Here is a 16,169-nt window from a genome sequence, read left to right as displayed (position 1 = left end):
AGTGTAGTAGTTCTCAGTCTGTACTTGCTCAGTGTTGCTCTATGCAAGTCAGCAAGGTGCAGACCGTGTTATACTCTGTGTCGACAGCTTGAGGAAAGGTGTGGTGTTTCCACGGATTTATACGTTTCCATCTATGCCTTTAGAAATCTCTTATTTTAACTTAATTACTATTTATTATTTTATTTTTCCCTAATAAATCCAGCAATTACCTACTAGTTTAGGAAAAAATTCAGTAAGATATCAGAAGCAGGTTTTCTGTCTTGTGGGTGGAATAATAGAGTAGCATTTTACTTCTATAATCTCATCTGATGTATAGGCTGCTATCCATAACATTCTGCCCCTTTAGCAGGAAGTACTATAAGCACAGACAGGATGGATGAAGAACAGGAAATTATCTTGCATGTGTTTAACCAGCAGGTTCTTTGCTCAAAAAAAAAAGAAAGTGGAGGGAAAAAAAGACAAAAAAACCCTCCCAAAAGGCATTGCATTTCAGCAGTAGTCTCAGTTATATGTGGGTAACAGGAAAAGAATGGACCATATTTGCACTTCCTTATAATAGTACTCATCTCTTATTTCTTCCTGTCCTGCCTCCAATTTTTCTCAGGTCACCTGAGAGCTTACTTTTTAAAGGCTGAGGTTTATATGTTTGAATTTCAATAAATAAAAGAAAATGTCCTCTAGAAAAAGAAATGTTACCGTACATATACAGTTATGCTGAAACAGGAATGCAAAACATAGAATAGTCCAATGCTGAGGAATTTCAGGAACATATGTAGGGCCCCATCTGAAGTGATGGCTTTTTTATAACAGATAAAACCATATTTTGTGGCATTTTCTCAAGACAAAGTTGTATGTCTCAGTGTACTGTTAAGTTAAAGATCAGTGCAGTGATAGTGGGTAAAAGCTGATGGTGCAGTAAGGACCCTAGTATTCTATAATGTGTCTGCCTTGCTTTAATAGAGCTGTAAAAGTATTTTGAGATATTCTGTATGGCTTGTATTTTATCACATTGTTTCACTGGGCCTTCAAAAAAAATCTGGAATTAGGAGTAATAACTTCAAGACAATGAGAATTCAAATTATAGATGGAATTTATTACTTAAATATGCAGGTATAAATACTGTGTGTTGTGAACAAACAGTTCAAAAGCAATGTTTTCATATTTCCTCTTTTTAAAATTAGGTTACAGATTTGCAAGTCACATTGCAAAATTTAGAGTCTGGTTGTGGTATTCGGATTCCTGTGACAAAAGGTAAAATATTCCTATCACCAAGCTCAGACTGGTTATGGGTGTTGGTTGTTGTGATGCATTTCAAAATCTAGCGTAATACTAAATCAAAAATACTTGCACTATAGACATTTTATCAGCTCTCTTGGTGACAGAGCAGCAATTTTATCATTTCAATATATAGTCTAAAATGTATCCACTAAGGACGGTCAGACTGCTCATGGCAATATGGAATATGTGAGTCACTATGGAAGGACTTTGTCCTAGAAATCTACTTTGCCTGATTTTATTTTTCACATGAGTGTTCTTTTTCAACTTGCTCTAAGCAGCTATAATATGATGGTCTGGAAACATTTTAAAATACCAGTGTTATGAAATTCAGCCTCTTATCTTAGTATTTCTTATTTTTACAGGAAGTTGCAAAGGTTATGTACCTGCTGGAGTAATATCTTTATCTGTATGGTAGTACACCTCTTCCCTCGTGTTCTGAATAAAGGCATAATTATTAAATTCTTTTTCTAACTCCATCAGAAAAAAACCTAGCCCCTCTGGTTTCCTAAGCAAAGGAAGGCTATGCTGTCACATTATTTGTGAGCTTTACTCCCACTAATAATTTTGAACCTATATTCCAATTTCAGCTACATTTGACAGTGAGATAAGTCTCAAATAAACCAAATTTCTGAAAGGCTTGTGAAAATAGATGAGATAATGAAAAAGGGAAACAGTGAGTTCTACCCTCTTTGGCAAGAGTATTCCCATGAAAAGGGATGTTGCATCTGCCATAGTCATGAGCAGAACTCCAATCAGATATTGCAGTTTATTTGACATTAGAGAACTTCACATTTATCAGCCACATATGATGGGTATCAGGTATTATACAACTTCAAAGTGAAGCATCTGTTGCAATTAGGACACTTTTTTCTTCTGTTTCTTTTGTGGTGTGTGTGTGATGGGTTGTAGGTTGGCTGGTTGTGTTTTTGCGGGTTTTTTTTGGTCTGTTAAAGGCCTAAACTTCTCTTTTCACTGGTAATATACCCCAGGTAAAAAGGTACTGACTCACCGCAGCCTTTGACAATCAAGCTTCAATAGTTCCCACATTCAAGGAGTTAATTCCATTGTACACAATTCCTCTAGAAAAGACAAGGCTGAGAAGAATAGTAGTGACAAACTTTTTTGGTTTCTTTTTGGATTTGTAGTTGAGTGAAGAGGATGGGAAGCATTTCCTTGGCTACTAAAATGGCCTATTTACTATTAATGCAGACACTTCACCTGCTATCCAGATCTTTGCCACTGCCTGCCTATTACAAGCAGCGTAATTTTTTCCTTTAAATCTTATGTCCTGGCAGCAAGTTTCTTCAGTGTTCATAGCATCTTTCTGATTTTTGGATTCTGATGCCTTTTTTTTTTTTGGTATGAATTGGTATCATACTCCTTAGCAAAGCACATTTGAAGCCACCAAAATACCTTTCTGTGGTTGTATGTACTGGATATGTTCTGCTGTGGCCTTCACATCTTGTTGCAACTAAAAGTATAAACCTCTGCCCCACTAAAAAGCACAGTGCTCATTTTCATCCCACTTCAGATAGGAAGACACACAACAGGCTTTTTATTTTGTTAGTTTAGGGCATTTAACATTCAACTCTTCATTATACTCGGTCTTGAGGATATATAGTGTGGGTTGTTCCCCCATGCTAGTGTCTTATACTATAGATGCCCCCTTTGTCTCTTTTTGTATTTTGCATAATTTCATTTGTTCTTTGAGCAATTCTAAAAACCACTCTCTGGCTGTTCACAGTACTTGTTTATTCTCCAAAAATCTTGAGAGAAATGTATAATACCAGAAAGTAACAAGCAGGGGAGCACTTCATAAATAATATTAAAAAAAAAAACCACTTAGTCTCCAACACAAATTAAGCTCATCAGCCACCCACGTGCTTGTACAAGCTTAATTTGCTTCATAACCTGTGTATCATAAATTAAGCAATATTTCAGTTGATTTCTTTCCAGTGCTTTGTTCTCTAATACTACATAATTTTTATTCCCCTCTGTAGATGATACTCATGTCTCAGTAGGTGATATTGTCTCTTACTCAAATACTTTCTGCCACCTCTTGAAAGATGGTCATGTTCTGTTGCCTCTTGAATTCTGATTCCCAAGACAATAATAAATGTGACCTTGGAAAGGAAGCAGTACGTAGGTACTGGAGAAATGTTTGCTGCATTTTTCTCTAAATTTCTTAGTTTAGAAGGAGCCAGTGCTGTTGGATGTGCAAATCTCTGCTGTAAGGAGACCTACAGCTGCATTTTTTTTTCAGTTGCCATCTCTTCAGGGCTGGCTTTTATGCATTAGTAAATTGTTATGTTTTAGTTAGAAGGTAGTGAATGTTCAGATTGGCAAGTTCTCGCTTGCTGAGGTAAGATGCCTTTTCTGGTCGACTGCTGCTTTCACTGGAGCGCAGAGCACGAAGGAAGGAGAACGGCTCTTCCTGGCAGCAGCGGATTCCCATTGCTGCTCCTCATGCTGCTTCTGTCCCACAACGTGACGTGGCCGTAGAACAGAATGCTGGCTTTGGCTCGTGGCCCCTGGGAGTGGCTCTTATATTAATTAGTTTGGGGTTTGCTGGATTGTTTGGGGTTTTGAATAGTGACAATGAGGTCCTGCACATCCAGTCCATTGTGGGTTTGTGGTGTGTGTGGTTTGCGTTTGTGGGGGGTTTTTTTGAGTCATATAGTGCATAAAGAAGGACAGAGGGAAACTTCATAGTATTCACACTGAGTTTGCATTGTAAATTTATATCTGGTGGCTAGGTAAATAAAAAAAGATTAACAGTAGTTCATGTTAATTTTAGGACAACTATTCTGGACTTTTTCACTTAGGCATTTGATGTAGCAGCTTTCATTCTGATGAATTTCAAACAACTTAAGATGATAACATACACAATGCAGAACATGTAATGTATTTACATGGGTTTTCTGCTGTCCCACTGCCAGACTGCTGTTTAGCTTTGCAAAGAGTGCTTTGTACATAAATCCTTCAAGAGAAGGGTTGATTTTGGTTTTGGTGGGTTTTTAGGTATCTTAAAAAATATTAAAGTTTAAGTTTTTGTTTTCTATTTACTTACCTTGCTTGTTTGAAGTTGATATGAAGGATATTTAATAGTTGGAGAGGAACTATTATAGTTAACAGTTAGGATTAGGTCTTAGTCATCTTGTAGACTGTTGCACTCTCCCTGCTATGCTCACTCAGAAGCCTTCTCTGAAAGAAAAGTTGTGTTTTGAATTCAGATTATTTTTCAAAAGGATCGGATGTTTTGTGGAAGAAGACTTGCATTAAAAACTGCTTTTGTTTTTAATCTGTTCCTCCTGGATGTGGTAACAAGATCTAATTATCAAGGGGAAATAACTGTGTTGTGTTGTTTTTTTTAATTTAGGTTATTGGTGTATGTTGAGAGCACTCGCACCCTTATTTATGGATCAAGACACAGTGTTAAGTGGTGCTCTGAAAAAAGACCACTTTTGCCTGAAGGAATTAAGCAATGTTGATTGTGGCTTGCTTATAAACCTAAGTGAATGCTGCTGTAACAGCTGGTTCTAAAAACATGTTATAAAACTGTTACTTGCTCAGTACACTTCTTGTATTTTCTAAAGACAGCAGCTGCTTATTTATTACTCAATTATATTTAAAAGCTGAACTTGATGAGTTTCTTTACTCACGGTTGAATTAACTCATTGGTAAGCCTGTTAACGGTGCTTTTCCTTTCCTTGATCTGATGTAATTGCTGTTAGAAGGTCATGCAAAGAGATATTTGAAAGTGTCAGTAAAAGTACTTAAATCCAATTGTCCCTTTTCCATCTACAATACAATCAGAACAGAATCTGTAAACACAGGCTTTTGACATCCTGGTGCAATTGCAACAGGTCTTTAGAATTTGTTCTTTTGTTTTTTAATGTTTACTAACTACTTAAGCCCTTCAACTGTCATAACTCTGTTAGTTTTTAAGTACGTTGATTTTAAAAGCCCCAACAAATGAAATACTCTGTGAGCAACACGCTGGTGGGTGGCCGTTACCGAGTAGAAAGTGTTTGACAAATAACCAGATTTGCTTGATACCATTTCTGAGAGGAAGCTATTATTCATGATATCTGTGACAGTAACTTTAACTAGAATACAGACATTTTGTTAGACCAGGCACAGTTCTTTTAATCACAGTTTTACTCAGGTTGAGTATACAGGAAGTTTTTGTTTGCTTGATCTGCTTTTTTTGCCTCAAGAATGAAAGTGGTGTTTTTCCCTTTTAAGTCAGGAAGTTTGCATTTTGGTGTCAAGGTCTTAAAACTGTTTTTCAAGAACAAGCATTTAGAAATACGTAGTGTGGAGTACACTCATTTCAGTCTGGATTTTAGCTGTATAATCTAAGGGTTTTTTCAAAGAACTGGAGGGATGGAAGTGCCCAAATCCTGTTGGAATTCAGTATTCCATTCTTTTTCCTGTAGGCCCGTGTACAGTGCATTGCAATGAGATGCAGGAATTGCAAGAGACTGTGTTCATGTGTGTGTGAGCTGCCAATACAAAGACTGTTGGAGAAAGTATCCTTTCTACCAGCCAGATGATGGCAGATGTGTTGGACAACAGTCCACGTGCGATACTGTTCCCTGTGTTCCTTTCAGACTCTTCTGACTATTTACAGCTATGTTACCTGCTTAGGATTTCTTTGAATTAACTATCCATAAGTAATTCCTTGTTTGAAAGATGGGTTGGGAGAAAGTGCAGGGAAGTAAAAGGGAATGCAGGCTGTAAATTGGAATAATGTATCAGTGGTAGATATTGGATAGGATGTAGTAAGACAATGGTTCTTCTGGCTCTGAGGGAGAAGAAGAATTACATCCATTTTACTGTGACTCTCTTGTACTGCAAGATTCAAAATCATTGCTGCATGTTGGGGGCAAAATCTAGGGTACCATTAGGTAAGCTGGAATAGGTCATACCAAAATAATTTGTGGAGCGGAGTTATGTAATTTATATTTATGGCACAGTAACCTGAATATCTTTAAATTAAAAGCGGTGTTTCTTTTAGAATTTCACATATCTAGCTAATATTGAGTAAAGAGGCATATTCCAGAAGAGTAAGTAAAAAATGCATTCTGATTATATTTTTGGTTTTATTTTATAGCAGGCCATGAATATCAAAGGAAGAAAGGATCGGAGGGTCCCACCCAGAAAGCACTTCGGGAAGCCAGGCAGCAAAAAATCCTTGATGCTGAAAGCTCTTCATGCGATCCAGGCAAAAATGCAGACAAGAAGAGAGGCAAGAGATATCCAAAGGTATGCAGCATTCTTTCCAGTTGCTCAATATCTCATCCAAAGTACACTTTAAACTTTTCCTAAGCTGTGGTGAAGGATACCTGTACAAGAAGACTGAAAGAACTCTGTCATTTGTAGTGACAAACGCTTAGTAAAAGTAAACAGGACAGGTGGGTAATGGGGTTTTTATTCTTAATGAGTTTCTATTGCAACTAATTTTTCAGGGAGTAATTGGAACTTTGATTAGTTGGAGCTGGCAAGCTACTTTTTGAGAGTGATGTAATCACGCTGCAGAGGAAGAGCACTGGCTATTAAATGCTCGTTGCTCTGTTAAGTTTCTTTTTTACTGGCAAGATTGTGACCTATTCCGAAGTGCTTGCAAACGCTTCAAGCATTTCAATCTGTCTGGTTCAGGTGGGTCTAAAAGGTATAACATCTGGGAGACTAAGGGCAAAAAAAAAAGGTTATTTGTGCAAAATCAGTTATTTCTTAATAGTCATTGAACGTTTCTAAACTTCGATATACTATAGCTGTGTTGCTGTTTCGGTTTGGAAGTTGTGTAAAATCAAAATTGCACTTGATTTTTTTTTAATTAATTTTCAAAATGAGTTATTCTGCTTGGTTTGTTTATTGAGATTACATTTTGGGACTATATAACAGTGCTTTTTATTTATGCAAATCAAGGTAGACATTCTAATATCTAAAATTTCTTACGCTCTTAAAACTGTTACTGTTACAAAACTGGCCTATCTTTGAGAGCCACAGAGTTTAAACTGTGTTTTTTGAGAAGAAAAAAAGCTTTCATTTACGTTGATGTGGTTGGAATCAGCTTCAGTCTTCCCTTTCCCCGTCTCCACAGAATTTATCAGAGATGATTTATTTTTTATATGTTTCTATCTGTTGTTTGCAAGGGCATGTCTTCTGGCAGTGCACTTCTCCTCTGATAAACATAGTGTTTTATTTCTATTTTCATCGATTTTCATTCTGCTGAACCTCCAAATAAAAAATATATATATATTCTGTTGCTTTCTGAAACACTTTTAACCACATATTTGAAATAATTCTCTGTACTGTCTACCTACCTATTAGTATCTGACTATTACTGAGGCACGTGCCAGTCAATCCATCTCCACTTTCTGAGTTCTTCATTCAGGGGTTAGAAACTTCTATCTCAGACTCTTAGGTATTCTTTTTATTTTGACTTGTGAACAGATGAGAATTTCTTGGCCAATGAAAAAAATTTTTTTGTTGCTGTTCCTGTGTCTACTGAAATAATTGGAATTTTTATAGTAAACTTCAGAATATATAAACTCTACACAGGTAGTATGCCTGTCTGGCTCTTTCCTGTTCTTTGGAATTCATGAGCACTGTTAGTTGCCTGGTTCTGGCCAGCAGCTGTGTTTCTGCAGATCTTGCATTTCCCAAATGACTCCTACCAGAGGCCCTGATGTCTTTATTTAATCAATGGATTAGAAAACTGGAGCAACTCCAGAATTAAGACATTAGAAAATATGGGTGTGTTTGGATGTATTAGACTTTACCCGGGCTAAGCAATAACCTAAAACTTTAGGTGAGAGTCTAACATGTTTTACAACAACGGAACAATGCCTTTTTTCACTTCAAATTTCCTGGATGTATTATTTCTAAATAATTTCTTTCCGCTAACAAAGGATGCTCCCTTTGATACTGCATGTGAATTGTCTTATTTCTTAGACTGTTGGAAATAAATGGCAGAGGGAATGATGTGTCTGTAGGGTGTAAAGGGGTGACTTAAAATTGTTTAAAACAAAGATACTCACGGAATCCTCTCCTGTAGTGCATGTTTATTGAACTACAGTTCTAAGTTACTTTTTTACTTAAAACAGTGCATCCTTATTCAACAGTTTAGTTGTATTTGTTCCAGTCAAAAGGATTAGGTATACATGAGTGCCTTGCCTTCCTTAGATCATTTTAGGTGATATTTGGAATCAAACTCCTGTATGGTGCCTCAAATCTTTTGATATATATCAAACAATCTTTTCAATTTTGCTGTGTCTTCTGTGACTTATTCTTACAATGATTCAACATGGCAATGTCTTTAGTGAAGAGCGTGCTGAAAAGAATATTCTCATTTACAATAAGTAAAATAACACTTTAAATGCTTGTGTTTATTGGGGTGTGGTGTGGGTTATTGTGTGTGGGGGGGTTTTTTTGGGGGGGGTTAAAATTGACTTACACCTATTCAGATTAACACTACACTTCATTTAAATTCTCTTTATACCACAGAGGAATTAAGAGTCAGACCATAAATTGGTCAGTTGCTGGAGTTCATGTAAGGAAAACATAGAAGAAACAAATAAAATTAAATCCTGTATCTAAACAGTGCATTTATGACAAAATAGAGAAAAAAAATCTGACAATATAGGAAGTCTAGGTAAAACTTTGAAATATTGTTTAGCTCTTTTGAGTAAACGTAAGTCAACATTTAAAGCTTACAAAAGTTCAGTGAACAGTTTATCCAATTTTAAACTTTAGGCATTTGGATTATATCACATTTAGTAAAAAGGAAATATATTTTGTCATGAAATTGTATCCTTGAGACAAAATTATAGATGTTAATATTAACTGTACTGTTACATAGGCATGAACTATGGGGATGAAAATGATTTTAAATCTTTTCTGTCTTGTAGCTAAATAGTGATCTAACAAATGCTTGTGCTTAGTTTTAAGTGGATGCAAATATGACTCATAGCTGAACTAGAACATTTACTTGAAGGACAGACATACATTGTGTTACTGTAATATCCTATAAAAGCTGACACTTAATTTAAAAACTAAGGTCCCTTTGATATGAAGTTTATCACTGACACAGTGAAAAAGCAGCTGGAATTTTTCTGAGAGAGAATGTATTCTCCTGATTTTAAAATCTTTGTTACAAGACTCAATTAAATTACACAGTAACAGGCAATTAGGCTAAACTGTTTACATAGGTAGTCCTTAATATGCCACTATCAATAGCATAAATATTGTTAGAGTAAGAATGTGCATAGATAACTGCTTTAAACATTTAAATTAATTAAAATGCACTCACAGGTCATTAAAATTATAGAGAACCTTTCATAATATGATTTTTTTCATTATCCTGTTGAAATATACTTTTCCAATTTTTATATTTTTATTCTCTCGAGTTCCTCAGAGAGTACACGCGATGTTTGATTGCTTTTATTAGTTATTAGCAGGGTGATTGCAGCTTCTTTACGTTTGGTAAATTCTACTTCCAAATATGTATTACAGCACCATTTTATTTTCTGAATTTTTATTTGGTGTAAAATTTTATTAAAAGGTCTATTGGCCATTTCTGGAGTTGAGGTGTTACATGTTTATGTGAAACAGATTTGGAAATTATGGCCAATGCTATATTAAAAAAAAACAACCACAAAACAAAAACAAACCAAAAAAGGGAAAAACAAACAAACAAAACCAAAAAAATAGCTAACCCAAAAGTGAAATCCAATGATCACACAAACATGTAATAGCTTTAATTATTAATACTTGGGGTAAAAATATCATATGTAAATGTGTGTAAAACTCAAGTTCCTCCTCAGTTCTATGGAAGAAAGCATACAAAATTTAGAAGAACTACTGGTTCTGTGCTCTTGAATAGAAAGGAAGCTGAAACCAAATGATTACTTAATCAGATTATTGAGGCATTTTGGGATGGAATTGGAAAGATGAGGTCCCAAAATCGTTAGGCAGGGTCACAAATGAAATAGGTAATCATTGTGTGTTTGTAGTGAGGTTACTAAGAATGCACTGATTAGATATTCAATAGAGAGAAGATGACTGACATCATCCCAGGTAATACAAGAAATACGTATTTCTACAGACCTTCAGTGGTACAGGAAAACTCCAGACAGATAGCTGAGAGTATCTTTTCAGCCGCTATTATAATATCACAATCTAGAGAAGGGAAAAGAAGATACAATGCCTGTATTTCAAATGAGATAAAAAGTAAAAACTAAGAAATTATAGAGTAGACAATGTAACTTATGTTACCAAATTAATTTGTAATGAATAAATGAAATTTTACCAAACATCCAGAAGAAACCAGGGAAAGAAGTAACAGTGAAAAAGGATCTGCAAGGAAAAAAGTGTTTTAATCCAGTCTAAATTATATGTATATCAGGATAAGAAGGCTCATGGATAGAAGAAGAGCAGTGAATGTTGTAACTTTGTCTTATTCTTAAGATACAGGAGCTCTTATGTTTTTAATGAGGCTTTGGATACTGGCTCACAGGTCATTCCTATTTGCAGCTGTGGAAATCTGGCCGGACAGAAACTTTTCCTAAATTACTGGAACACAGACTGGAAACATGCAGATCCATTGAATAGGCTTTTGCTGGGGTATGTTGTCATTAATGATGTGGAAAATGGAACAGAAATTATGCTGATGAAACTTGCAGACCAAGTGAACTGGGTTTGGTGAGAGTAGAACTGCAAGTGCAACTGAGAACAGGAGTGCAGCTCAAAACTTGACCTATTGGAGAATTGATCTAAAGAAATAACATACAATGTAAGAAAAGGTATGAAACTCTACCTTAAAAAATGTCCGAATGTGCAAATACAGAACAAGAAAAGAAACAGTTGATCAAATAGCTTTTAGAATAGGCTCTAGGGTTTGTATAAAACAAGCTTAGCGTGTGTCAACAATGACATGATACTGCAAATTAGCTGAATACCATACTGCAGCGTAACTCAGGAATATTGTGGAGAATGTGGAATATTCCTTTTGCTTTTTTCAGTTGGCATGTAGCTTCAGCTGCATTGTTGTGTTCAGTTTGATCACAGCACTTCAGGTGACAAGTGGAGCATCTACAATAGAGCAATAAGAACCATTAGAAGTCTGTGAAACATAACTGTCAAAGAAAAGGTGAAAAGAGAAATTGCATAGTCTACAGAAAAAAAATACACCACAAAACACTAAGGGGAGAACAGGATTATTTACTTCTGCTTATGCATTTGACTCACAGAACATTTAAGAATATGATCCAAGATTAACTGGATGCAAGCTAAAAAGTGTTTAGTTGATTTCGATGGACTTCAGTTTAAAGGGATTAGATATTTTGTTAGGCATACTTTTTTAAAACTCTATAGACTTGAAAATGGTAAAAACAAACTTTTTTTTTCCAGATGAAATCCATGCTTTTGTTTTAAATTTGTGCATTATACTCTGTATGTAATAGATAATGTGATGATGGCTTTAGTTTTAGGTGTTGTCTAAATGTGTTTTTAAATGACAGGCCTACATGGAGAAAATAAGTGTTTAAGAATGTTAGCTACAAATAAAGCTGTATATCACAATATTTTATATACCTTTTTTACAGATGTATAAAGACAACATAGATACAGTTTTCCATCCATCATTGCAGCTTTGTTAAATCAAGGTACCCAAAGCTGTGCATTTCTAGAAATAGATAGTTTGATTTTTTTAAGCCATTAGTCCTTGATAAAATTACCTTGCAGAGCATCCAGAGGGTGTCTGTGTGCTAAAGAATTTTGCTTATTTTGAGTCATTACATGCTGCTAAGAGTAATAAAATAACAGGCCCCCAAGACTGAAAACAAATATGGAAGAGTGGTGGAAAGTGAGATGCACTAATCATATATTTCGTTCTGTAGTCGCATATAAATAGTGACAGATTCTAGAATAATAGCCGGTCTTCTGTGAGACTGTGAATCTCACTCTTGCTATAATCGTTTGCAAAAATTGCTGATAATAAAACTTCAATTTCCTGGAAAAAGGGACCTAGTGAAATTATGTTTAATTTAAAAAACTTTGAATGTTGCTGAGATAATAAAAAAAATTATATTAAGAAAAATCTAAATACTTTAAAATTTTGGGGTTTATTTTTCTTGATAGTGGTTGCCGTTGCTGTCTTCCTCAGGACAGGCAGCCCTGTCAAATGGGGAGAGTTGGGAATTGCGTTGTGCGTAAGGGTTTGCTTTACCCCCGCCAGGAGTTCCTGCAGTGCTTTCTCTCATTCACTTGGGGCTTTATGATAGGATTTGACTTTGCATGGTTTAAAAGGGAGCTCGACAACAGAACAAAAGCTTCCATAAAAAGCACGCACAGCAGGTGGTGAAATAATGCTTGTACAACTATCAGTAATGTCCGCTTTGTTTGGCCTTTGAGACCATAATTGAGTAATTTCATTAACTCTAGAATAATGCTTTGTTTTCCCTTTAATTAAAGCATCAAAACCTTGAAGTTTCTCTTGGAGATTATTTGGGAATTTCAGAGGGCTCAAGGAGGCGAATGCTTTAGTTGTGCTTATGCTTTCACTGGCAAATGTATACAGTGCTTACAGCGCATTATTTTTGAAACATGCTGGGTGAAATACCACCAGATGGGATTCTGCTGGCAAAACGTCTCTCTGTGCAATTGTACTGCTGTTTTGAACGGTACCTCTTACCAAGGTGTCTCCTCTGTTAAAGGAAAGAGAAATTGCTGCACAAGACATATGGCAGTGCATGCTTGCCTGGGTACCTTGGTTGTGATGTCATGGTTGCAAAGTTCATTACACTTGAAAAACTAAATTCCACAGAAGTCTATATCCAATTATAATTCTTCTGTTATTTAAGGTCAGTTTCATAATAAAAATTTTGTAATGCAAGAGTTGGGAAGAGTTGCATAATAATTTTCGAACGCTATATACATAGTTTTGGTTTCCAATACAACAAGGGAATGATCAAGTTTGGTATTTTGGGGTATTGATAAAATACATATAAAATGTTAATTAATTTTAATTGATATACAATTGCAAATTGAAGTGTCCAGAATGACAAACGTATCTGAATTGGGGGAACAATCACCACTGTATTTTTAAAGAACTATTCTTCCAGAAGAAATATTTGCAATACAAAATCCAGCAGCTGACTTACATTGGTGTTCAGGGATGAGGTTAAAAGGAACTACTGCATCATCTTAAATGAGAAATAATAGATTGAATGAGGCCAAAGTTAACCATACTAATTGTTTGTTGGTTTTATATTTTAATGTAGTTTGGCTTAAATTACTCATGTATGAAACTGGATCCCTTTCAAGTTACTGAAATGTGATTGAAATATGAAATAAGCATTTAGACCCCTAAAATCTGGAAGGAAGGGCTCAGGTGCTCACTAACTGTGATATTTATATTTTAAATTAACTATTCAGTATTAAATTATGGATTTTAGTGTTAGTCTTTTTTCCAATATTTAAACAAAGCCTTTGCATATGCAAACATCACTTTTAAGGAAAATGGCATTCAACATTAGCATTTAGTTTTCATGGTAACGAATCTCTGTAACATACCAGAAGTACTCTGGCAGGAACATGCACCTCCTTACCATGTGCAGGGTTGTTTGTCTTGTATATTCAAACTGCTTCAGTAGAAAGTACTGTCTTAATTGTTTCTGTGTGAATACAATGAAATGAAATGCTAAGGCTTTATTTCAAACAGTTTATGAATTAATAATCAGACTGTTTCCTCCAGAAAATGTAATTACTTTTCATTAGTGTCACATACTATGAAGATAATGTTGATGGGTCACAGAACATTTCATAATTGGATTTCCAGTTTAAATCCAGGCCTGATAGGTTTGATCATGATTTAACCTAGTTGTATAATCATGGATTTCTTGATCTTCTCTTACATGCAATGACCATAGTGAAATCTGTCAGCAGGGAGGCTGAGGTCTGACAGAGTGCTGAAGATTTATAATCTTCAGGAGAAACACCACAGGGATGCAGAGAAGCTGTTAATGGCCTTTCTGTGTTATCCAAGAAAGATCCTCTGAGATTGTCGCCCTCCACCTCCGTTCATGCTTTCTTTGTCCTTAACACTGGCTCATTTTATACAGATCACTGAACAATTGTCAAATGGTAACATCTTCACTCCTGTCAAGTAAGAGTTTTGCTTTCCTGAGGATGGGTTCCTTAGTGAAAGATTTCTTCTGGAAACTAACCTGTAACGATGTATATATACATGGATTTTTTTTTTTTATGCCAGTGGAACAGAGAATTTCACAGACTGATGTTCAGACAATAAAGGTGGATCAAATCTGCTGTTGCTAAATGCAACCAGTTGCATAAAGCACAACTGCCCAACAACATACCTTGAACAACAGGATATAATTTTGTGGATGCTTTTGTATTATATTGCAAAAGTATTTGGTTTTACATAAGTGCAGTGTAATGTCTTACTGTGGAGTTTGGCCGTGATCTTTCAGAGCTTTGTTCTTGGGGGTAAAATGTGCCATGTGGTGGTTTGTGTGGGGTTGTTTTTTTGTTTGTATTGCAATGGTTTCACATCTCACCTAAAATAATGCTTTTTTCCTGGTTCCTTTCACTCCTCCTTTCTTCTCTGTAACAGCTACTCTTCTCTTTCCTACTTCTCTTTTAGTAAGTACTCTAAATTCTTTCAACTAAGGTGCTGAATTGAAAAGTTACTTACACAAGTTTGAAAGTCTAGTATAGAATTCTTTTACTCAAAACAGGCCAGCGATAGCTGTATTACAATATACTCGGCAGGTGGCTTCAGTTTTCATGTCTCTTGTATACTTTAACACTTTTCTGTATTTATGTTTACAAGTTACCATCTTGTGTATATACAGTTCAAATAGTGTGCTATATATTGCAAATCATCCAAAGCAGACCAGCCAATCAGATGCTTAATTTACTACACATCTGAAGCTGCTTTTATTTTCGCAGGAATGTTTCACTTTGGGTAGGTTTTGCTTTCTACCATCTGTTTCTGTGGCACCTGTAAAGAAATTTTTTCATAAAGCAATACAGCAAAACTTGACATTGGTTGCTGCGATTTAAATCTGTCGATCAATTTCCACAAATTTTGATAGGTTAAAGGCTAAAAGAATAAATAAGGAAAAATCCCTATTCATGATGTTTTTAAAAATTTAGTCACATGTACCATTGGTATTTGTGAATGTGTGTATTCTTTGTGTACAGGATATTTCCACACTTCGCATGTATACTGATTTTTTGCTTTTGGTTTGAATTCTTAGCTCTTGTAGCTGATTTAGGAACAATGCATATAGCTATGGTATCTGTCTTGGCTGTTTATATATACATTTTTCATGTTCATGGCCTAAGAAAATGGCCATAAAAGGATGTTTGTAATAGTGAAGATATTCAAAATACTCCTTCTTCACTCTCCATGCAAAAATTGTTGGTGTGCTATATGGTATACATGCCCTGGCCTGAACTCAGTGGTAAAATAATTAGAAAAAGAGCAGTACATCTCCATGCTAATGTCATAGTTAGTGAAAATACCCCAATTATGTGTTTCAGCATAGATCACAGAGTGGGTGAATGTAAAGACATTATATTATCCTTGGTTTTGCTTTATTACAAACATGAAAAATGGTAATGAAGACAGAGATGAAATAGGAGATATTTTTACTTTTAAAGATTATCCTTTGGAATAAAGTATCCTCATTTTGAGTTTGGATGCTCACTTGGAGTTTTTGATATACAGTCAATTGTTAAATGATTGGTTTTGTCCAAACAAATAGTAATTTGAAAGAGATGTTCTCCTGAGTCCCAGGATGTAAGGCTTTGGCAGCTTTTTCTTCTGCTGCTCCTGTTCTGTTGACTAAACTTCC

The 16,169-nt window shown here is 35.4% G+C and overlaps 1 protein-coding gene across 1 annotated transcript in view; it reads left to right on the top strand.

Moving 5' to 3' along the window:
- Window positions 1-16,169, top strand: part of SPAG16 (sperm associated antigen 16) — a 401,084-nt gene that overhangs the window by 23,382 nt on the left and 361,533 nt on the right. The window contains exons 8-9 of the mRNA XM_065637592.1: window positions 1,182-1,251; window positions 6,398-6,549. Coding sequence (XP_065493664.1) covers window positions 1,182-1,251; window positions 6,398-6,549 — 222 coding nt within the window. The remainder of the gene's footprint in view (window positions 1-1,181; window positions 1,252-6,397; window positions 6,550-16,169) is intronic.

The sequence above is a fragment of the Caloenas nicobarica genome, chromosome 6 (assembly GCF_036013445.1).
Source record: "Caloenas nicobarica isolate bCalNic1 chromosome 6, bCalNic1.hap1, whole genome shotgun sequence".
In the NCBI taxonomy this organism is placed as follows: domain Eukaryota; kingdom Metazoa; phylum Chordata; class Aves; order Columbiformes; family Columbidae; genus Caloenas; species Caloenas nicobarica.
Note: the sequence above shows the minus strand (reverse complement) of the source record. Positions and strands in the feature narration are given on the sequence as shown.